The 23,946-nt window shown below is 37.7% G+C and overlaps 3 protein-coding genes across 5 annotated transcripts; 2 read left to right on the forward strand and 1 right to left on the reverse strand.

The window, feature by feature from the left end:
• Positions 1-166: 166 nt before the first annotated feature.
• Positions 167-8,337, reverse strand: fbxo9 (F-box protein 9). The gene is made up of 13 exons (XM_042011223.1): positions 8,192-8,337; positions 7,073-7,144; positions 6,023-6,154; positions 5,882-5,939; positions 5,534-5,633; positions 4,865-4,995; positions 4,635-4,749; positions 4,372-4,490; positions 1,892-1,982; positions 1,382-1,477; positions 1,196-1,289; positions 686-840; positions 167-599 (listed from the first exon to the last, which is right to left on the reverse strand). The coding sequence occupies exons 1-13, from the start codon at positions 8,192-8,194 to the stop codon at positions 491-493; spliced, it is 1,275 nt and encodes a 424-aa protein (XP_041867157.1). The 5' UTR covers positions 8,195-8,337; the 3' UTR covers positions 167-490.
• A 1,901-nt stretch (positions 8,338-10,238) lies between these two features.
• Positions 10,239-23,794, forward strand: LOC121655095 (serine/threonine-protein kinase ICK-like). 3 transcript variants are annotated; one of them, XM_042009514.1, is made up of 14 exons: positions 10,239-10,419; positions 12,201-12,455; positions 12,639-12,693; positions 13,788-13,909; positions 14,013-14,092; positions 14,189-14,321; positions 14,416-14,587; positions 15,807-15,974; positions 16,067-16,447; positions 16,639-16,847; positions 16,968-17,110; positions 17,238-17,354; positions 17,433-17,540; positions 23,100-23,794. In XM_042009514.1, the coding sequence occupies exons 2-14, from the start codon at positions 12,355-12,357 to the stop codon at positions 23,249-23,251; spliced, it is 1,941 nt and encodes a 646-aa protein (XP_041865448.1). In that variant the 5' UTR covers positions 10,239-10,419; positions 12,201-12,354; the 3' UTR covers positions 23,252-23,794. The 3 variants fall into 3 exon arrangements, with proteins under 3 accessions (XP_041865448.1, XP_041865445.1, XP_041865446.1); XM_042009511.1 differs by lacking the exon at positions 23,100-23,794 and adding an exon at positions 17,656-18,350; XM_042009512.1 differs by lacking the exons at positions 10,239-10,419; positions 12,201-12,455; positions 12,639-12,693; positions 13,788-13,909; positions 23,100-23,794 and adding an exon at positions 17,656-18,350 and having other exon boundaries at positions 14,036-14,092; positions 14,179-14,321.
• On the forward strand, positions 19,174-20,894 carry LOC121655097 (glutathione S-transferase A4-like). The gene is made up of 7 exons (XM_042009516.1): positions 19,174-19,268; positions 19,383-19,498; positions 19,588-19,639; positions 19,892-20,024; positions 20,112-20,247; positions 20,328-20,453; positions 20,553-20,894. Exons 2-7 carry the CDS (start codon positions 19,412-19,414, stop codon positions 20,685-20,687), a joined length of 669 nt encoding a protein of 222 aa, XP_041865450.1. The 5' UTR covers positions 19,174-19,268; positions 19,383-19,411; the 3' UTR covers positions 20,688-20,894.
• Positions 23,795-23,946: the final 152 nt, after the last annotated feature.

Below are 23,946 nucleotides of genomic sequence, written 5' to 3' on the forward strand. Positions count from 1 at the left end.
ACAAATACTGTGCAAGTCAGAAATCACGTCTGTCTTTTCACTGATGTTACGCAATAGGGGATCTTCATAGTTTTTGCCTGAGTCATTAATATTTCCAACAGTTATCAATAAAAAAATCAAACATACTCAAGACAATGAAACCTGTTTACACACTGTACACCAAGCCTGATGTTTTGTTCACTGTTTATTTGAGGAAGTGCAACATGAAACAAAAACAGTTCGAACATTCATAGCTTGAAACAGGTGGGAAAGGTTGCTAATTAGTTTAGCTCTCAGCAAATCACCATAATTTCTGATTATCAGAAAATAAGTAGTATTTTATTAGACGAACCTGAAACGTAACATGCTCGCGTGTAGGAAACATGAGGGTTTAAAGAGCCGCACTATAATCCTGCTGAAGCACAAATTTAACAGGCTGAGGGGTGTGCATTTATTGACATGGTGAATAAGCTTCTTCTGTGATCTTCATGGGATCATATGAGGACTCTGTTTACAGAGGCTGCTCAGAGAAAGCAGTGTAACTCTTCACACGTGCAAAGAAGAAAGGTGAATACATCTTGTCCAAGTCAAATGTTGTGATGACAGTTTCCCCAGTCAGCCTATAAACACAATTAATGTCATGTTTAGAACAAACACACACACCCCGCCCCCCTTTTCCATGACTACTGGCACTCCACAGTCTTACTTGTAAGTTATGTGGCAGGAGTGGTGGATCCACACGAGCTTACTGAAACTCTGACGCCCCCTGGAGGACAGATGCAGTCCAACATGGAAGCTGTGCTCAGCCTCCGAAGCTGGGTTCCGCCTGCAGAACCGATTCTTTTGAAAATCGGTTGCTTTCTGTCAAGAAACAAAGCAGTGATCAAACCTGAGCCAGAACCTGACTGGTTACCTTTAACGGGCCCAAGGAAGAATTCACATTGCAGAAAAAGGCCAATTACTCAATATAGTGCAATATAAATAGTTATGACAATTAATTTTGAATTTCAGTTCAAAACTTTGATCACTTAACGCCTCAATCTGACATTGAATATAAAAAGAGAGAATGAATGTTCTATAAAGAAAAAACAATATACTCTATGTACTTCACCTCATTTATACTACAAGTGTGTGAGAACACTGTTTACTAGACAAGAGTTCAGTTTACTGATCATTTACAAAAACACAGAAACATGACAAGCAAACATATTCTCACCTCTTCCTTTTTCTTGCAGACAACAGCAAAAACTTTGGTTTGATTGTCTGTCTCATGTGACAGACGGAAATGACCAAGCAGAGCAGACTCCATTCTGTGAAATAAAAGATAACATCACATGAACTACTGGCACTTAACATTTGATACTGTCAACCACACATCATCCAGTCTGTCAGAGGAACGTACCTGGTGTTTCTAGTGCGCAAGCGGGGAATAACAGACAAAGGGTCCTCAGGGGTGGTAAGCATGAGGACATGGCCATCAGGGAAGAACCGGAGGTACCTGAAATAACAACACAGAATATGCATCTGTACAACTCGCCATAAAAAATTATGTAATCAATGACCCCATGAAATCCAATTAGGTGCTTTAATATTTGTATCTGTTTATTTACATGGCAAAAAAGTAACTTTGCAGATATTATTTCTTGTAAATTATTTGAAAATGTTCAAATTGTGCTGCACTCAAAAATGTGTTTTAATTTAGCATCCGATGACATCTGTTATTTTGGATCTCAAAGTTAAGCATGAACGATGCTGAATGCTGGGAGGCGTCTCATCACACACTGAACAGACTAATCAGAGCAGACTGGCTTGTTATCGAAGAATGAAGCCACTCTAGCTTCTGTGTTCACAGTAAATAAAAACAGATAAATAACAGTTTTATCCATTTCATATGGACTGTAATGACATCTACCTGTAGTACTCAACATGATGCCAAGCCCTGTAGAATCCATCCAGTGATTCCTCTCCTTGACGGATGTATGATGTCTTGCTGATATAAACACCTGTGGAGAGATAATATGAATGGAATTAAATTTTCTTCGCCGGATGTACGATATAATTACAACAGAAAATTCATTCACCAGCTCTCTGGCAGCAGTTTTGCCCCACGACAGCTTTAACAGTCATCAACAATTCATAGGATTTACCAAAATCAAACAAGTGGTGTTTTAGGTTATTTAAATCTTGTATAAACCCAGTGGATTCATGTTTTGCAAGCTCAAACATTTAAATTTTGCAGTAGCTCTTATCCATTATTTAATACATGTACATGTAACGGGCTTTTATGTTACAAACTAACAACAACCCAGCAAAAATAAACAAATATACAAAACCTTGCTGTGCATAATTAACTGCCAGAATCTGGACAAAAACCAGCACTTTAACACGACGCAAGTCAACTAGCGCCTGGGATCTACGTGCAAAAGAACATAGCTTTGCCATGCAAAAGGGAGCACTATTTCCTACATAATTCTGTAAGGTAAAAGAAATAGTAAACAGATTAAATTCAAACTGAAATATGTTTTATATTTTGTATTATATTTACAGTATCATGCCATTTAGAGAAGATAGGAAATCTGAACAAGAATAAATTCACTGTGCAAAATATCTTCAGGTTTGACAACAAGAGGTTTCTTCTGTTTGTTTTTGTCTATACTGAAAACAGGATTTTTTTACTTAATAATGTCTGTAATTTCATAAGTTGAAAACATCTGCTGGCATTTTGTTTCACATCAATATTGTCCAGTTTTGACTTAGTCATATAATAACCTCAATGCAGTCTTCTAAATAACTTAAGTTTTTTTTAATCACAGTACAAGAAATCCACTACTTAAAATCATCAACTTAATAACACCTTGAAGGAGTATGTGCCCATTAAAATATATGATTGCAAACATAGATAAACTCTTGTTACACAGAGCATCATCATCCTTATAGTTATAATAATTTTGAGGGGGAAAAAATGATCGTTTTGACTCACTGCACAAAATTTGTGATATTAGAGGGAATGTTTCATCATTGTTATTCTAACTGAAAAACATCTTATGGTCACATTTTTGCAGGGACATTTACCAAACAAAAACGTCCTTAAGCCTGTACAAGATTTTCTGTGAAAGTCAAACACGACTTTAGTATGCCATGATTGAATTTCAGCTCATTATGTAGACTAAGACACAAGTCTGACTCTTGAAGCTCACCTGCCTCAGCATCTCCTCTCTCTGAGCTGCCCAGCTGCTATGATCATCTAACAAAATCACACACTGCTTCATGCTTAGAAAACAAGTTTTTCGCTTATTAACAAATATTATCAGAGTATCAATGACTCAAAAGCAGTTATGAAAACCTTTTACGTTGACTCACTCTAAAATAACTCCTGACCACCTTTCTTTTCTCTGCTACTAAAGTTCAGACTGAAGACAAAACCACCACTAGCTCTGCTCTCTGGGTGTATTTACACCAGGATAGTCCACTAGAAATTAGTCTAATTGTGGACTTGGCTCACTTCGGGGGTGCAACATTCTTCAAGACCGAGCATGCGTTCACACCGCACTACTCAAATGAATCGGACCTTTTAAAAAAAAAGTGTTCCACTCTCTAACTCATCTGTTAACCCAACCGTGAGCCATTTATTCTGTCTAGATCCACCTATCATCCACACACACTTTATGTTTTGGTTGTGTTTAACCACGATGCTATGCGCTGAACCCACAATGCACCTTGTTTTGTAGCGTGCTTCCTGTATTTGGTCCTCCTAAATCAGAACAAGACCTGCGTTTGTAGGCGCACAGAGTCTGTGTCTTTGATTCGAATCAGAATTCGTTGGCCCATTTATAATACCCCAAACGAAGAGGAATTTCCAAGCAAGCGGACCAGGATTCCAGTCAAAACGGCTGGTGTGAATGTGCCCTGTGTCACTAGCTAGCACTAGCTGGAAGCACTAGCTCCTCGAACATTGAGTGACAGAAAGGACAATGAATCACATTAGCATTACATGACAGTGCAGAGCCAATCGTATCATTTGAAATGGGCAGTAAGTTGGGATATATAGCAGCAATGTTGCAGGTAAAGAGCACAGATCTCTCAGCTGTTTATGTAACAGACAATGGTAGGGACAGGATAGGACTTGGTGAAAGTTGGGTAGAGACATGCCCCTACCATCCCTACCCAATTCTACAGCCATGATTGCAATATCTTTCTCTCAAATTAAAGCTATTAAATTATAACATTTAGAAACACTACATTTAGAAATTGTTTAAAATGTTTTTGGGCATGAACTCATTATGAAACAGTACTTTCAGTGTTTTCATGACCTGATGCTCGAATAGAAGATGTTAGAACTGGCCTCATAAATTACAGCAAATTTACATTTACGTAGTAAAAATGCCGAATTACCATCAAAGCGAACACGCGGCCTCTGCAGAAACATCTCCCTCCATGATTTGAAGGGCAAAAGTTTGGTGCAGTTCCGTCCCCACACTCTTAAACAAGCTGAACGCCAAATCTCAGGATCCCTGACAGAAATCATAGGAAAGAACAAACAAGAAAGGTTCATGTAAAATAAAGCCCACAGAACCTGATATTCATTTATTAGTCCATCATCCAGAGGCAGCTTGAGATCTTAAATTCCCAGACTCCAAATCTGAAGCAGGGCTGACCTTGCACAAATGTAAAACCCGCGGCACACCAGAGAGAGCTGCTCCAGGGCTCGCATGTCCAGATCACTTGACACAACCCAGCGAAATATGTACATCAGGATTTCCCGTGGCAAGGCTGCAGTCATGTCACAGAAAAACAAATTATTCACATAGCATATACACTGATGAGGACTTCAGATGAGTTTACAACCCCTGTCATTGGAGTGTTTTTTTGTGTTGTTTTTTTTTACCTGAAATATGCATCTGAGTCATTTCAAATTCAGGAGTGCAGATCTTTGGAAAGGAGCTCTCCAGAGTGAGCTGCTGCTCAAAGTAGGCAAGTAGATCCTCAATCTCACCATCAGCAATATTATCATCCATGCTACAAAAATGAACAGCACCATGTTTGGTTTAAGAAGTGACACGATTCATTTCAACACATTAAGAGAATGAACGGACCATTAAAAGGATGGAACAATGTGCTAACCTTTTTTGACTTGATGCAAATATGTTAAGAGATTATTATTCCAGATTACAGACCTTGTACAGTTAACAGAAACATTTAACAGTGACACTGAGTAAATGCAACTTTAGGAGACCACTAAGTGTTGGTATATATCAGCACTTTTGTCAATCAACATGAACTGAACCAAAACTAAAATCTAACGAGTCCCTCAGCAGTTCAAAAGGCTCTCAAAACATGAAGAACCATCATTAAATCTGATCTTGTTGCAAGAAATTTCATTTCATTACAAGTTCATCTACTTCAGACTGCAACCAGATATCATCCTGGCTGCCATAGCGCAGACAAAATAAATCAGACAGCATTTCTTTAACATGCAAACAGATGGTTGTTGCTGTGTTCAGTGAATAATAAATGTAAAAGGTGATTACATTTCAGCTTTTAATAGAAAACTTACTAGTTCCCTCCAACTCTGTCTGCATCAGGAGGACGGCTGTAGTTGATTTTAAATTCAATGTCAGGCACAAGCTGCATAGCCAAGCGATAAAACTTTATAGCTGCAAGTAAAAACATCTGATTACACAAAGAAAACAAAACAAAATTTCCTGATTCAATCCCATTTAGATTTTTATGTAGAAATTAAATGACATGTTTGGCTATTAAAAAAAGCTCTTTCTTGTAAGATGATAATTAATCTTTTTTTTTTTATTCCTTATAAGATTGTTCTCTGAATTAACCATGTTTTCCCTGGTCGTTCCCTAAAACTTTGATTTAAATTTTTTTTATCAAGCCTTTTTCTGCTTACCCTCATAGACCGCTCCATTCTGCTCCTCTTGAACAGCCCTCAGGAACAGCTCTGTGGCCTAAGTAGACAACTCACATCAGTCATTCAACGGCTTAAAGTGCAATTAAAGATAAAACCTTGACAAATTAATTACAAACTGACTTTTTCCTCCCGTGCAATTTCTTGAGTCTTCCTCACACTTTTAGCCCGCAGGAGCCGGTGGCTCATTCCACTTGCTCCAGAGCTTGGTTTGAGCTCAGACATCCACTGAGCTCTGAATGCACTGAGCTCCAACTGCAATGAAATGACAACATCACCACAGTAAATGTAAAGGAAATCAATACAGCTGGATTTATAACCGTTATAGCCTATCATCAAACATTTACCAGGTAGCCAAAATGAGAACAGCAATAATTTGAATTTTTTCTTTCTATTTTTTTTAAGCAAATAACTAACTTTTATTCCCATCAATGTGGGAATGTCGACCATAAAACCCCAAAGCCCATATACAGAGTTTAAAATATTTAAATATATAAGTATTTATATCCTGGTACATGTTTGTATGTAATATAATGACAGATTACACTTAAGTAGGCCCCAAATATTCAGATGTAACCTAACAAAAAAAAAAACATTTAGGGTGTTGAGACTGAAAATGACCTTCTTGTGTGCAGCAGTTATATCAAAAGTTTTATTTTAAAATAATATGAAGTTTGTCTTAAAACAACCAGAAAGCAACAAACTTGTATTCAAGGCAAGATTTTGTTACCTTATCTGCTAAATGGCTTTTACATTTGGTACAGTACCCCAGAACCACTGTTTAGATTACATAACTGGACCACACTCAAAGAGCTTCCACACTTGAGCCCAACTGTATGCGGCTTTAAATATAGCTCAGCTGAGCCGTGTCAGCTTTCTGCCTGAACCTCTCCTGGTGTGGTGACTACAGAAGTAGAAATGGATTCACTTCAACTTTAGTCATTCACAGAGTCCTGACATGCATAAGTTTATTTAACCTTTATTTATTTAAACATGGCAGAGTAAGCAACCAAAAAGTGCCACTTAAGCACTCTGCTAATTATTTAAATTAGCAAAAAAATGGAAATGCCATGTACTCATTTAATACATTAAACCCCTATTATTACTTTATTACAGATAAAGTGATCATATTCAAATAATAATAATGATAATAAATACTAAGGGTTTTGTCACCTGAAGGTTTGGGTCATCTGTACTCTCATCTTCATCCTCTGATGTACCTCCAATATTTGCATTTTCTTCAGCCTGTACAAGAAAGCATTAAAGTTATACTAATATTACTATTATATATATATATATGTATGTATATATATATATATATATATATATATATATATATATATTCAAAAGTTTAGGGTCACTTCCCTATTGAATCCAATGGCAAAGTGACCACAAACTTTTGAACGGTAGTGTATATATATATACATATATGAATTGTGGTCTTCAGAAAGTAAATAAGATACTACGCTACAGAAATGACAAACGTGGCTTGATATTGTGGAGAAAATGCCACTATTATATTGTTTTATCATTGGTAACATTTTCTAAATTATTATTTCTGTTCTGATGAACTTTTCATATCCCAACTGTATATATTTTAGGACATCGTTGCTGGGGAAAGTAATGTCCCAAAATTTGAACAAATTGAAAAGAGTAACGCCCATCTGCTTCAGTTTCTCCTCAACTTGGCACACCAACACTAATAACGCCTCTTCTTCTTTTTTTTATTTATTTATTTTTTAATGGTTATTTCACCCACAAAGTGTGACTTATATGAATCTATTAGGCTGATTCTGACTTGGAAGTCAAAAATAGTTTCTAATGTAAATCAGAAGGCTTAGTGTGTATGACATTTTTTAAATTAGATAGAGTTTACAAAACCTAGATCGCCCATTCTTAACAGAACTCCCGCCACACGTGGCCCTGCTTGGTCAGACACGTTTTGAATATTACAGTAAAACGATGCACTTTGTTTGTGTTATGTATGCTGTGTATTAAATTTGCTTAATGTCCCTCACACAATACTATCGTTATCTTTTGCACCGTCTGGTGACTGTGGACATTCTGCGGGCAACTTCTGAGAAATGCACATCATTTCACGATCCGTGTATAACTTAGCTACTGTTAACACGTAACATGTAAGTTTAGGTTACAACTGTCTGTTAACCAGCTGACCCGCACTCCCTAACAGGTAATCAGGGAGCCAGGTAACGTTAGCTAGGTTAGCTAGGGCTAGGTTAGCTAACCTAACCTGTTTCTCTCAGGATTAACAGTAAGTGCGCGATTACTCACCATGACACCTTGACCAGTAGGTGTCCTTTTTGTCTACACAGGTGCGCAACAGTACCGTTTACAGTTCACGGTCGGAGAAACGGACAACGCAACGAACATATTTACGAGCTCGCAGGAACGCAGCCATTTCGCTGAGCAGCCCGGAGCCCCGGTGACACAGGAAGTCGGGGAGAGTAGTGAAGTTGGAGAGAAAAGCTCAGACAGGCGCCCTGCTTCGCTCCGGAGTGTTTAAGCTTCAGCGACTATGTGGTCACACTATTTATTAGATATGAAGAGAAAAGAGAATAATCACTTCTTTGTGTAATTCATTTCCTGACAAAACAACACTGGGTTAATACTTTTAACAGTAGCCACAAAAGCGCTAATTACCTCAGATTACCCCCTTCCCTCTGACGACAGAAGTTACATTTTGTAGATTAGCTAGATATTTCCAGAACAACACATTACACTATAGATCTAATTTCTTTAAAAAATAAATTGTGACCTAAAATTAAACTCCATTCTGTTTCTTCACTGCCATTTCTAATGTGGATGTGGATGTTTGTTGGATTTTTTCTCCCCTAATAATAAAAACCTTCATTTGCATTTTGTGTTAACTTGTGTTGTCTTTAATATTTAAATTTGTTTGATGAGCTGAAACATTTATTTTTGTTGGTTGAACATAGAAAAACCTGTATACAGACTATAGAATATGGACTAATACAGAACAATGCTATAACTACCGTTAGTTTTAATAACAGTATTTAACATGCTGAGGGCTCAACCCTGCAAGGCAAGTTGCGAAGGAGCAGAAGAAAGATTTTTTCACGTCTCCCTAAGGAGTTACCTTCTGAAATTGTAGTTTATTATTCTTTATTTTTGTTTATTGATAATTAATTCATTATTATTATGTTCTAAACTTATTTTGTTTATTTATCTTTTCTTTAAAATAATATTTTTATGTCTCTTGGACAGTCTCTGTTTTGGACACAGGGACAACCGAACAGTTCCAGCCCTTTATGGCACTTTTCTGTTCAAGTTTCATCATAAATTAACTGATAAACTATTAGCTATTTTTAATTATTATAATTAAATATTAGCTTTTACAGGAGGGACTAGTCAAGCAGGGGGTGGAGCTTCTGGTCAGGTGAAGGTAAACAGGCAAAGACCTATTGTCAGATCTTAATGGGCATGGCTACTACAACAGATTAAGTTGTATGAGAAGAAGGAGTCGGAGGTTAAACACGCACACACACACACACACACACACACACACACACACACACACACACACACACACACACACACACACACACACACAACAAACAAAAAGCAACAAAAAACAAAAAGAACAATCAGCTACGTTAATACATTCCTGTATACTTTGGTGGTTTAATCAAATGTTGAAGATCACATTTAAAGCAGCAGAAAAGTAGTTTTGTAATTTTTGCAAAGCTTAAAAGTAAACCATATAACTTTATGAGGGTTCCATACCACGCGCGCGCACAAACACAAAAAGGGAAAAAAATAGAGGATGACGATGAGTAGTTGGGTAGTTCTGCATAAAGTCATATAAAGTTCAATGCTTTTATTATTAAAAGAAAAAAAAGCTATGATCACACATTTAATCAAAGAAGATAATCGAAGTGGGAGAATTACATGTTGCTAACTTCCGCCTTTGCCAAACGCCAATAAATCTCTGTATTTTCCTTGTCTTTGTTATTATGTCAGGAATTTGCTGTGAATTAATTTTACACAACACTCGGGCTTCATCAATATTCGTGACTATGAGTTTATACGCTTCTATTTGTGACTGACTTTATCATAATACGTCCATCTGACCACGTTTGGGTTTCTGGTAGCAAATCAACGACAATTAACCAAACCCTATTTTAAAAAAATCATATGCAAGTTTCAACTGCAGAAATTAAAAAGCACAGCTGCCTTTAGATGCTAAGAGATTGTGGCAGTTACTTAGGTTATTTATTTCCTTCTGTATCTTTGGTACAGGAGGAGAGCTGATGGTGCGTTCAAGACTGCAACCCTTTTCTGTAACAACGCGAGATTTAAATGAGTTCTCTGACTAAAAGGGCCTCGCTAGAATTTATTTACTGTGTGGTGTGGAGTCGTTCGCTGCGGTTATTTATTTGTTAACGGCTATATTAGGGTGACTTCTGATATAAAGCCAGTTCATCACAATCGATTACGGATGCTCGGCTATGTGCTGTCGTCGGTTTAAAGTGGGGAGGGTGAGTATTTTCCGCGCTGTAGAGCATGTTAGGAGACCCTTCAGTCCCACCAGTCAGTCCACTGTTGTCTCTGCAGGGCTGTAATATTTTGTCAGCAGCTGGGCCACCACCAGCTCAAAAGCAGCATAAGCGGTGTTTCTACTACATTTCTCATCATTAGGAGCACGAACGACTGGTTAAAATTTAACGTAAAACACAAGTGGCAGCTGTAATAACTGGCCCAGTGGACTCGAACAAACATTAATGTAAATTAAGTTGACGTTAACGTCCGAATAAGTGATGTGATATAAGCTTATACATTAGCTTCTGCCATTAACACTTGGTGCAAGTTAAAAAACAAACAAACATAACGTTGTTTATTCCTAATAAAGCAAAACAAAAGGTGGAAGAAACACATGGCGCGTATTTACCCCTTAGCGTTATCTAGCAAGTGATTAGTAGCTTGTTGGCTAACAAATACCATGGAATTAAAATAATGAATAAATAAAAACACTTACTGAACCAAAGCTTACTTTAGGGGTAACTGTGGCAATTTCAATCTTCATATATTTGGTCACACGTGTGGTATATACCGTATTTTACTTAAAATTTATTTAGCTTGTATAACATTTTTTCTGTAATAACTTGTGGATACGACATTTAAAAAAATCAAAATTACATCTACTAGTTCCCACGTCATTAAAACGAGCAGAATTAATTAATCCATCTGTATATGAGCAAGTATTAGATGATTTGCTGGCAAATTGTTTGACACCTACGCAGTGTTGTATGTACAAGATTTCACAGGGGTTTATTTAGAATCCTCCCCCATATTAAGTTTGTGATTTTATTCAATTTATGTTTCTGCTGAAATGTGGATCTGTGTGGTGGAGATATACCAAATATTAGAGCCACAGAGGCATTATTTTAACAAGAAAAAACTCTTGGTAGAGTTAACATGGAAGCTGTGAAACATGTCATTCAGTGTGGTAAAGCAGCAGGCACAACACATGTTTCATTGAAGAACATCGTCCACCTTCAACATCCTTTCATGAAATTTAGTGTTGAGGTCCTTCTCCAAAGTTCTTCATGTTGACGTCGAGGCAGAGAAATTATACTGAAAACCTGTACAACTGGGTTTTAATAAAGTTATTCCATAAAATGTTTTAAAGATTTGAAGGATGAATTTGCAATACCAAAGAAATTTCACACTTTCATAAAAAGAAAATTTTTATTTACTTATTTATTTTGTTAATAGTAGCAAGGCAACACAAAACTGGAAAAGCGTTACTAAAAAGAAGTTTGTAAAATGTTGTTCTTGATCGTAAAATTGCAAAGTCTTTGTATAATCCATCTTCTACAGTTCATAAGATCATCGGATAATTCTGAGATTATGGAGACAAGGGTCACATTAGTGTATGAGAACTGTAAAAAATTACATTCTGATGTGAAATTTCATTTGATTTTTATGCCATAACATGAATTAGGTAGTCCTTTTATAGCTTGTTTAAACTATAAAAGCTTTATAGCTGCTCAGTTTTGCAATACTGGATATTATGAGCTTAGTACCAGTATATCAGTATCTGCACACTCTTAGACTAATGCACACTTTAAAAATGCTGTGCAGAGCTGCTTAACATTTGTTAAGGATAACTAATAGATAGTGTCTCCATGATATGCTTAGTAAAAAATCCCACCTTAAATGCTCCACTCAGTAGTTTATGTTCAGTAGTTACTGAACATGTATGTTCTACCTCAAACATCTGCATAATTAACATCAGTTTCTGGCGTTGATCCCTCAGCTTCTCAGCTTAAAGGAGGCAAGTCCATGGCACAATGAGTCCTTCAGTTCTGCCCACAGTCTCCTGCTGTTGTCACAGGAAAATCTGGTTGCATTCAGCAGCAGTGGGTGAACACTAATTATTTTCTGCCTATGGAGAATGAAATGCAAGCATAATGAATAGATACACCACCATCAGACAGCTCGGGGATGGCACCTACGGCTCAGTTATCCTCGGCCGCAGCCTGGAGTCCGGAGAGCTAGTTGCCATAAAGAAGTGAGTATCAAGAGACTGTGCATTTTCAATCTGCTTTAGATTATTCTCTTCTGCTCAAACTTAGAACTATAATATTGAATTCTCTTTAAAAAGGTTTGTGTTATTAAAATAGTTTAGGGCAAACAGTGGTTAAAGAGCAAAGATGCAAGTTGGAAATGAGTGATCAGTAATGATATTTTTCAGAATGAAACGCAAGTTCTACTCTTGGGAAGAATGCATGAACCTACGAGAAGTCAAGGTAAGTTTGACACATTTAGTTTAATAAAAGTTAAAAAGCATAACAGAGCCGAGTAAGGTGGGGTCACTTTGTAGCTGACAAGTTGTCCCTGTGTGGGTGGGCTTAGTGTTTCTAGGGTCTCAGCAAGATCCACCTTTATTAGCATTTTAGCTATCATTGTTAAAATGTCTTTATTTCGTAGAGATGACTTATGTTCGATGTGAACGTCATTATGCTGTGATGTATAGAGAAAGAGAGTTTTGCAACACAAGCAGGAATTACAAATGGATGGTTCACTGAACATTAAACAGAATAGTAAAGATGAACTATTGCATGTAATATTTAATGATAATCATCATGTTTTGGTACCTCCTTGTGAAACTCACCTCTGGTTTAATCTGTTTCATTTTTGCTTAGAAAGTTCTTGAGAAACTTGATTATTTTGTCTTTTAATTTCAGCACTATGATAATGTACTTTGTAGTCTGACTGTAAAATAATCTAAAACTTTCTGTTGTTTCTTTTCACACCAGTTCAGTATGTTACTGTCTAAATTTCCTCATACCAGCTCTAAGAGCAGAAGGTGATTCTTGTGTGCTGTTGGTTGGTTTTGAGTTCCTGGCCTACAAAATACCCCTTTTTTTCTTAAGCTAAACTTTATTGCAACAGACCATGTGTAGAAAATGCTAGTTCTCAGAGTCCCGCAGAATAGGTGACGGTTACAGCATGCTAACTTTAAATCTCAAAGTCCCATTATGGCTTCTCCCCCCCTACTAAAATGTAGCATGGTTAAACCTGTATCATGCCAGTGCATGGGGATAGTATATATTCTCTCCATCCTGCTTTCAAGTTATTCTACATTTCTTTGCTCTTTTAGATTTAAAGCATAAAACCCACCTTTGCAGCACTTCACCTCAAACTACATTGTGTTCTTTCTCTGTCCATATTTTAAGAAAAAGAGTTTTTCTCCCTTTTTTTTTAAATAGCTGTAGGGCGCGCTTCTGAATGTGCTGCAGTGACCTGTGTGTGTTTTTTACTGGCATGGTTAGATAAATTATTCAGTTCTAGCTCTCTTTTGTGTTGACCAATTTCTTACCTGATCTTTTTATTCTTCCAGTCCCTGAAGAAACTCAACCATGCTAATGTGATCAAACTTAAGGAGGTCATTCGGGAAAATGATCACTTGTACTTCATATTTGAGTACATGAAGGAAAATTTATATCAGTTAATGAAAGATAGGTGTGTATAGTTGTTGCTTTGCTGCATTATCTCCACATTTGATAAAAGCTTGAAGTTTCTTAACTTTTTTTTTTTTTACTCTTCAATTTGTTTCTCGTTGCAGGACCCGTTTGTTTCCTGAGTCTGCTGTTAGAAATATAATGTTTCAGATACTGCAGGGACTTGCATTCATTCATAAACATGGTACGTCTGGTTACAGACAAGCAGGCTTAATTAAATATGGATTAACTGACATTATGTTCCCATTGAGTCCAGATAATCATTCTCAGTGTCTTTCAGGGTTTTTTCATAGAGATATGAAGCCAGAGAATCTTCTGTGCATGGGTCCAGAACTGGTGAAAATAGCAGACTTTGGGCTCGCCCGCGAGATCAGATCTCGACCACCATACACAGATTACGTCTCGACTAGATGGTGAGTTTCTTTTGGACTTAACCTGGTACATACATGCTTGGCTTGAATAAATGAGAGCTGTGTTTAGGTTCTGTTACCTTTGTTCTGTGACCAGGTACAGAGCTCCAGAGGTTCTCCTCAGATCCACATCCTACAGTTCACCTATAGACCAGTGGGCAATTGGCTGCATCATGGCTGAACTTTATACCCTCAGACCTCTTTTCCCAGGGTCCAGTGAAATAGACACCATATTCAAGATTTGCCAAGTTTTGGGTACACCAAAGAAGGTAAAGTTTTGCACATATGAAAGAGGAAAAAAGAAACAAAGAAAGGGATCAGGTTTAAATGTAAAGTTGGCCATTTGAGCTACAAAATAACCCTATAAAAAGAGGAGTTATGTGTTCTTTAACATAAACAAACTGTCTTTTATTGCACAAAAAACTCACAAAAAGACACACTTATGAAGGATCCTTTGGAAAAATTCCAAAATAACATATTTTGAACCTTAATTCAATGATTGCTCTGTAAAGACATTGTCTGACAGTCTCTCACAGCAAAAGCAGTGTGGCAACACATAATTTATTTGGCAATTGTTTGTTATTGATATGAGTGCAGGAGTCTATATATGATTGTGTAATTTCTGTGTTAAATCTAATGTTTATGTCATTGTGTTGTGTAAGGTGAGGCAAGGCAGGTTTATTGTATAGATTAGTATAGCAGATTTCATATACAAGACAAGTTAAAGTGTTTTACGTGAAACATTAAAATCATTATGGTGGAGTGCAGAGGAAGCATTAAAAAGTACATTAAAAACAAACTTAAAAAAATTTAAATAAAGACAGAAAAAAGCTCAAATAGAATAAGATAAAGTGCAAGAAGTAAAAGTTCTGGTTTGAGGAATTAAATTGAATTAAAATAGAATTAACTGTTGTTTTGATAAACAGCAGCAAACTGATTTAAAACTGCTGAGCGTTTCAGCAGAACTACACTTTCCTGGTGGTTTTTCCGCTTGTGAGGAGCATAAAAGCTGAAAGCTGCCTCTCCATGTTTAGTTCTGACTCTGGGAACAGAAAGATAGACCTGAATCCTGAATGTATTTTGGCCCTAAACCATTTGGTGCTTTGTAAACTAACAGCAGGATTTTAAAGGTAATTCTTTGACAGACAGGAAGCCAGTGTAAAGATCTGAGGACTGGAGTTATATCTCTTGGTCTAAGTGGGGACTCGAGCAACAGCGTTCTGGACTAACTGCAGCTGTCTGATGGACTTTTTAGGGAGACCTGTGAGGACTTCGTTACAATAGTCCAGTCTACCAAAGATAAATGCACGGGCAGGTTTTTTCTAAATCCTGCTGAGACATCAGTCTTTGAATCCTTGATATGTTCTTTAAGTGGTAACAGGCTGACTCCACAACTGTCTTAATGTGACTGTAAGATTGAGATAGAACATAAATCAATATGTTATTAATCACAAAGTATTTGGGGGAATTGTGTCTTCTCGCTCTTAGACTGATTGGCCTGAGGGTTACCAGTTGGCAAGTGCCATGAATTTCCGTTGGCCTCAGTGTGTTCCTAGTAATCTGATGACACTGATACCAAATGCCAGTCCTGAAGCCATCCACCTGATGACAGACCTACTTCAGTGGGATCCCAAGAAAAGACCAGCTTCTGCACAGGTAGCATCTTCTCAGATCTTTTGCTGTTTCCTCACAGCTCAATAAACAGAGTGAAAGCTGATGTTTGTTCAAATTTTATTTAATTTTTTAAGGCTCTCAGGTACTCGTACTTCCATGTGGGCCAGGCTTTAGGCACTCCTCAGCAGATCCTGGAGCAGGGCAGACCTCAGCCAGGCCTTGTGCAACTGCAGGCACCTTTACAGTCACAACAGACACTGCAGAAGCAGCAGCCTCTGCTGCTGAAGCCCGTTCCCCCCTCCCAGCCACCCCCTCCTAACCAACACTGCCCCCCCTCCAGGCCTCTCCAGCAGATCCAGCCCTCCCCAGCAGCTGTCCCGGCTTCAGTGTACCAGCGGCATACAGAGCTGGTTAGGGAACAGCAGCAGCCAAAGCACATCTTGAAGCAGGAACAGACAGAGGGAACGCCACAGGGCCGCCTTCCTTATATCATTGACAAGAGTCTACAGAGCAAGGTGAGCCCCCACATGATGATGAAGCATTATGGTATGGGTTGAAAAGACCTGCTGGTTTTATCTGTTACCTTCACATAAGAAATCTTGCATCTTCCTCTAATTTAACACAAAATCTGTAAAATGATTCATTTGAAGGGAGGGTAACTATCAGAGAAAATGCTCTTCAGATGTGGTTTACTTTGTTTTTGTAGCAAACACAGCAGGAGTCAGAAAATGCAAAACTACTGACTTATCAGTTGAAACCTAAAGGAGGAGGGCGGCGGCGTTGGGGCCACGGAACAGGACACATCAAAGGTGAAGACTGGGATGAGGAAGAAACTGATCTGTCATCTATACGTATTCTTGGGAAAAGCAACTACTCCACAGAAAAATCAAGGCAGGGGGAGGACACACTGAGCAGGTGAGCCCCCCCCTCTCCAAAAACAAAAAAGGAGTTAGCCAGAACTCTGTACTGCTATGATAATTGCTCAAGATGATCAAAAAAAGATCATTCACACAACCTTTCTCTTCTGACTTGTAGGTATGGAAATGTTCTGGATTTCAGTCAACCCAATGGAAAAGAAGATACACCTTTAAACCTAAACAAGACTGCAGCCTATCAAGAGCCATCACGAACCGCCTCTGCCAAACAACATTATCTGAGGCAGTCTAGATATTTGCCTGGTAATATACTGTATATTTAAATACCCGTTAGTAGGACTGGAGGCTGTTTTCATTTTCATTTCTTTAGTTCTTGTATGCTTTAATGGAGCATGTACAGCATGTAATAATCTCTTTCTGTCTCCATCAGGCGTTAGTACAAAGAAGAACGGTGCCATGAATGCAAGTAAAGACTTCACTGAAAGCCTTCTTTGGGGCAGCAGTAGTATTCCATATGGAGGGACTCTGCCAAGTAGAGGCGCTCATGGTAACATCACTGTGATCTTTGCTCTGTTGCTGTTAGCGAGGTGAAAGTGAATGGATCTATGTTTGCTTTAATTATCAGGTACAAATACAATCCCAGGTGGGTACATGCCATCATTTTACAAGAAAGATAATGGCTCTGCTGGTCACAGAGGACGTCAGAGTGTTTCAGTAGAAACGACAGCATCAAGTGAGCACAGATGTAGAACTTTAATATCTGCTCTGCTGTATTTAACTAATACAAGCTTTCATACAATGCCTTAAAAACACCCAACAAGTTCCCTTTACATTCACTGCTGTTTCAGATTATGCAACATGGCGGTCTGGTCGGAGTCAGATCAACACCTGTGCCAACATGCCGGTGTCCAACAAGAGCACTCCTGTTCTGCTGCCTCGCCCGCCACTACAAACCGTTCACGGGAGAACAGACTGGTCTGCCAAATACGGACACCGTTAGGGCTTCTCTGGAGCTCTGATTTGTTGCCTAAGAACTCTTTCTCCTCCAAAGAGCAGGCCTACAGTAGTTGTTTTTTAACCTAAATATGTACATGAATCTTACATAGCAATAAGTTTTGTTTCAACATGTATTCTATGAATGCTGTGAGTTATGTATTTAAATGTATGGGTAAATGCAGCCACAATTTGCTCCTAAGTGTTTGACTGTATCTTTCTGTAATATAACTGATTTTGTGGAGAGGTTACACCCTCAATTTTGTATTATTGAGTGTTCATCTAAACAACAATATGCATATTATAATTTTTTTTAAACCTTCACAGTGAATTATTTTTGCCTAATTAATTGTGTTGCCTATACAGTACTTTTTTCCCCTTTTACATTCTTCCCTTTTTATTTAATGACAGCTTCTGTGCCAACCAGATATTATTTGTGTATATACATTTTCAGTGAAATTAAAGCAATGCTTTGATTTCAGCAAGGTGTGCATAATGCATTTGGTTGCACCACTGTGTCGATACTATTCAGTTTCAGCAAAAAAAACAACAAAACAAAACAAAAAAAAAACTATATATATAAAACAAATTCGGGCCACTGTAGGCCAAACTCTGTAAGGGCCAAACTAAATGTGAACAAGTTTCATTAAACATTTGACTGCCTATCATTGTATTAAAATATCTGAATTTTCAAGAGCATGTTCAAGTCTCTTCAGAAATGTTAAATATTATGTCATTCTTTTTTATATTTATATTTTATTTATTTTTTAATGTGTGACCAGCAGCTGCAGCAGGATAAGCACAGCAAGGTAACTGGATTAAACTGTTAAGATATTAATTCAGGTCAGTGTGTGTGTATATATCTAGATCCAATGTGAGATAAATAAATTGTCCTAGATTGGGTTTTATTTGGTACATCTATGGATTAAAAGGAGATCACTATTTTTCTATTTTAACAATGTTTAATCTACCTGCTTCTGTCCTGTAGCTGCGGCCGTTGTTGGTGTGGAAATAGGAAACTGAAAAAAAAGATCATTTTTATGACCATTTTGGGAAAAAAGAATATAGTCTAGCAATGACAATGTGCCCACAGGATTTTGGTATGAATGGAGAGAATATCAGGAAATTTTATATATTTCTGAGAGCTATTGAAATTGGTTAGTTAACTTCTCATTTGTTTAATAGCACCACCTAGAGGAGGATAGGCCAAACAAATATGGCCTGTGTGGAAACTTCTGTCAAATTTGTCTAAACATATCAAAACAACCAATTTTCTCCTTTGCCCATCATGCAAAGTGGTAATATGTTAATAAGCCACGTCTCCATTGGCCAGAATCTACCAATGACTTACTTCAGATGTTTCCCCGCCTTTATGTCCCTCCTTATATAACTACCTCGACAGGTGGAGGATAGAGTAGTTTTGCTCACGTCACCAGACTTTCTCCACAAGAAGCAGTTGAGCGCGCAGGTATGAACTCAGAACACAGGTGTATGGAGTTACATCTCTGAGATGTAACTCCATACAGGTGTAATCTTATTCGTTAATGTGTTCATTTTATGAATAATGACTTTAACTGTTCAGATTCGCAGATTTTCTGCACCAAAACAACCATGTCTGAAAGAGCAATTCTGTACTATTTCAATGGAAGAGGGAAAATGGAGTCAATCCGCTGGCTTCTGACAGTTGCAGGGGTGGAGGTAACGGAGCACGACTTATTGTATGAAACTTTGCATACCTTTAGTAATCTGACGTGCTGTGATTGACGTCTGAAATTTGATGTTTATAGTTTGATGAGATGTATCTGACAACCAGAGAGGACTTCGAGAAACTAGTGAATAGTAAGTTGTTGAAATGATCCAATCTTGTATGTGGGTGGGGTCTTTTGTTTGAGTAATAAAGCACATCACTTTTCTTTGCTGTGACGTTTCACTTGCATATCTTACAATTCAGAATGAGATGGCAGTTTTTACAGAGTTCAGAGTTCACCTCTATTGTGTGACCTGTTGATACTGGTGTAATTACGAGCTGATTTGATGATGACCTTTTGGGTTTGGCGTTCTGCATGATCTGCTTATATGTTTTCTTTATAGATGGATCACTCATGTTTCAGCAGCTTCCCTTGGTGGAAATCGATGGTATGAAACTTGTTCAGTCCAAGGCAATCTTGAAGTACATAGCAGAAAAGTACAATCTCCATGGCAAAGATATCAAAGAACGTGTCATGTATGGTCAAATTCTTTAATAGTGTAATAATGGCGGTCTCTTTTAGAACATATTTGTTTTTTAATCAAATGTCATGCTTCCCTGTAGGGTCAACATGTACGCAGAGGGACTCATGGATCTCATGGAAATGATCGCAATAGTGCCTTTCGTGCCAGATCCAAAACCAAAGTTAGACAATATCCAGAGTAAAGCAAAAGAACGCTACTTACCTGTGTTTGAAAAGGTATGGTGAACTATCTCATAAACTTAGAAAAAAAAAACATGATTGTTTATGAAAATTAAATAGGAACTTATACATTTTAGGCACTGACTGGACCCGTTTACCTGGTGGGTGGTAAACAAACCTATGCAGATGTACTCCTGCTGGAATGCACTCTGATGCTGGAGGAGAAATTCCCAGAAATTCTTAAAGATTTTCCCAGTGTCAAGGTGAGTGTGACAATCTGCAGTCTGGTCTTGGTGAAATGTCAGAATGCTGGTCAACATCTGATGTTGTGCTCCATTTAAAGCAAACTCCTTCTGTTTCAGGCGTTCCAGGGTAGGATGGCTCAAAATGATGCCATCAGAAGATTTCTGCTCCCAGGCAGCAAGAGGAAGCCACAGCCAGATGAAACCTACGTGAAGACCGTCCTGGAAGTGCTCAAGATGACTTCACTTCATTGAACTCATCACAAAAGATAAATCCATCTTGTATGAGCTTCAAATATCACTTGAGCAACAAGAGGCCTTAATGATGTTGAAATTAATACTGCATTATCTTGGAAACTACAACTAATCTATTTAGCTTGAGACTGAATTATGTAATCTTTTATAACAACAAACAGCTGTTTTTATGCAAATTCAATTTGAAATAAATACTTTATTTCTGGAGAACATTTGAAAAGCTGCTACATTTTTTTGTCGTTGAGCTTTAATCGCACATTTTTAGACAAAAAGAAACACATGCATGAATTTCAGTTATTTATTTAGTTTGTTTTCATTACAAAATTGCCAACATGATGGTCCTTTTTCCACAAGTGACGAGTAAAACGTGTTCCTTTGTCAGCTTATTAACCTTCAAACAGGAAACCCAACATCAAGTAACAATTTGACTGATGTAGACCTGCTGAGATGTAATTATTGCAAAGAAATCATGGTAATTACTCTCAAATCATGAGAAGTACAATCATACACAGACTCACACACTGAAGCATCCATAAAAACAACAAACATCCATAAAACATGATTAATTGGGAATGAAGTTTCCTTTAAAACAAGGTTTGTTCATTGAGCTCATCTTGTCATTGTTGGTGTTCCAGTCAAATCACGGTCAGGAGCAACAGGCGAAATACCATCAGCAAACTGAAAAAAGAACAAACACACAAATAAGAAAATCTCTGACTTAGCAAGTGTGGTTCAACAACTCGTGATTTTCCCATGTTGAGCAAGCGTGACCCTGACCTTAAATAATAGATAGTGTCTCCATGATATGCTTAGTAAATATCCCCACCCTAAATGCCCCACTCAGTAGTTTATGTTCAGTAGTTACTGAACATGTATGTTCTACCTCAAACATCTGCATAATTAACATCAGTTTCTGGCGTTGATCCCTCAGCTTCTCAGCTTAAAGGAGGCAAGTCCATGGCACAATGAGTCCTTCAGTTCTGCCCACAGAATTGTTTTAACTATGGAAAGCACTTTGTGCTGCATTATTGTATGAAAAGTGCTTTATAAATAAAGACTGATTGATTGATTGATAGATTGATGTTTTGGTACCTCCTTGTGAAACTCACCTCTGGTTTAATCTGTTTCATTTTTTGCTTAGATAGTTCTTGAAAAACTTGACTTTTTAAAATCTTATATCATTGACAAGAGTCTACAGAGCAAGGTGAGCCCCCACATAATGATGAAGCATTATGGTATGGGTTGACAAGACCTGCTGGTTTTATCTGTTACCTTGACATAAGAAATCTTGCATCTTCCTCTAATTTAATACTAAATCTGTAAAATGATTCATTTGAAGGGAGGGTAACTATCAGAGAAAATGCTCTTCAGATGTGGTTTACTTTGTTTTTGTAGCAAACACAGCAGGAGTCAGAAAATGCAAAACTACTGACTTATCAGTTGAAACCTAAAGGAGGAGGGCGGCGGCGTTGGGGCCACGGAACAGGACACATCAAAGGTGAAGACTGGGATGAGGAAGAAACTGATCTGTCATCTATACGTATTCTTGGGAAAAGCAACTACTCCACAGAAAAATCAAGGCAGGGGGAGGACACACTGAGCAGGTGAGCCCCCCCCTCTCCAAAAACAAAAAAGGAGTTAGCCAGAACTCTGTACTGCTATGATAATTGCTCAAGATGATCAAAAAAAGATCATTCACACAACCTTTCTCTTCTGACTTGTAGGTATGGAAATGTTCTGGATTTCAGTCAACCCAATGGAAAAGAAGATACACCTTTAAACCTAAACAAGACTGCAGCCTATCAAGAGCCATCACGAACCGCCTCTGCCAAACAACATTATCTGAGGCAGTCTAGATATTTGCCTGGTAATATACTGTATATTTAAATACCCGTTAGTAGGACTGGAGGCTGTTTTCATTTTCATTTCTTTAGTTCTTGTATGCTTTAATGGAGCATGTACAGCATGTAATAATCTCTTTCTGTCTCCATCAGGCGTTAGTACAAAGAAGAACGGTGCCATGAATGCAAGTAAAGACTTCACTGAAAGCCTTCTTTGGGGCAGCAGTAGTATTCCATATGGAGGGACTCTGCCAAGTAGAGGCGCTCATGGTAACATCACTGTGATCTTTGCTCTGTTGCTGTTAGCGAGGTGAAAGTGAATGGATCTATGTTTGCTTTAATTATCAGGTACAAATACAATCCCAGGTGGGTACATGCCATCATTTTACAAGAAAGATAATGGCTCTGCTGGTCACAGAGGACGTCAGAGTGTTTCAGTAGAAACGACAGCATCAAGTGAGCACAGATGTAGAACTTTAATATCTGCTCTGCTGTATTTAACTAATACAAGCTTTCATACAATGCCTTAAAAACACCCAACAAGTTCCCTTTACATTCACTGCTGTTTCAGATTATGCAACATGGCGGTCTGGTCGGAGTCAGATCAACACCTCTGCCAACATGCCGGTGTCCAACAAGAGCACTCCTGTTCTGCTGCCTCGCCCGCCACTACAAACCGTTCACGGGAGAACAGACTGGTCTGCCAAATACGGACACCGTTAGGGCTTCTCTGGAGCTCTGATTTGTTGCCTAAGAACTCTTTCTCCTCCAAAGAGCAGGCCTACAGTAGTTGTTTTTTAACCTAAATATGTACATGAATCTTACATAGCAATAAGTTTTGTTTCAACATGTATTCTATGAATGCTGTGAGTTATGTATTTAAATGTATGGGTAAATGCAGCCACAATTTGCTCCTAAGTGTTTGACTGTATCTTTCTGTAATATAACTGATTTTGTGGAAAGGTTACACCCTCAATTTTGTATTATTGAGTGTTCATCTAAACAACAATATGCATATTATAATTTTTTTTAAACCTTCACAGTGAATTATTTTTGCCTAATTAATTGTGTTGCCTATACAGTACTTTTTTCCCCTTTTACATTCTTCCCTTTTTATTTAATGACAGCTTCTGTGCCAACCAGATATTATTTGTGTATATACATTTTCAGTGAAATTAAAGCAATGCTTTGATTTCAGCAAGGTGTGCATAATGCATTTGGTTGCACCACTGTGTCGATACTATTCAGTTTCAGCAAAAAAAACAACAAAACAAAACAAAAAAAAAACTACATATACACACACACATATATATATATATATATATATATATATATATATATATATATATATATATATATATATATATATATATATATATATATATATATATATATATAAAACAAATTCGGGCCACTGT

The sequence above is a fragment of the Melanotaenia boesemani genome, chromosome 16, assembly GCF_017639745.1.
Source record: "Melanotaenia boesemani isolate fMelBoe1 chromosome 16, fMelBoe1.pri, whole genome shotgun sequence".
In the NCBI taxonomy this organism is placed as follows: domain Eukaryota; kingdom Metazoa; phylum Chordata; class Actinopteri; order Atheriniformes; family Melanotaeniidae; genus Melanotaenia; species Melanotaenia boesemani.

Excerpts from the sequence above, each read along its gene's own strand:
- LOC121655095 (XM_042009514.1), top strand. The coding sequence starts at position 12,355 with ATGAATAGATACACCACCATCAGACAGCTCGGGGATGGCACCTACGGC. Across the intron at positions 12,694-13,787 it reads TGAACCTACGAGAAGTCAAG|TCCCTGAAGAAACTCAACCA; the intron begins GTAAGTTTGACA and ends TTATTCTTCCAG. Across the intron at positions 14,322-14,415 it reads GATTACGTCTCGACTAGATG|GTACAGAGCTCCAGAGGTTC; the intron begins GTGAGTTTCTTT and ends TTCTGTGACCAG.
- fbxo9 (XM_042011223.1), bottom strand. Across the intron at positions 1,290-1,381 it reads TTGCGCACTAGAAACACCAG|AATGGAGTCTGCTCTGCTTG; the intron begins GTACGTTCCTCT and ends TTTATTTCACAG. Across the intron at positions 841-1,195 it reads TCTGCAAGAAAAAGGAAGAG|AAAGCAACCGATTTTCAAAA; the intron begins GTGAGAATATGT and ends GTTTCTTGACAG.
- LOC121655097 (XM_042009516.1), top strand. The coding sequence starts at position 19,412 with ATGTCTGAAAGAGCAATTCTGTACTATTTCAATGGAAGAGGGAAAATG. Across the intron at positions 19,640-19,891 it reads CTTCGAGAAACTAGTGAATA|ATGGATCACTCATGTTTCAG; the intron begins GTAAGTTGTTGA and ends TTTTCTTTATAG. Across the intron at positions 20,454-20,552 it reads AAGATTTTCCCAGTGTCAAG|GCGTTCCAGGGTAGGATGGC; the intron begins GTGAGTGTGACA and ends CTTCTGTTTCAG.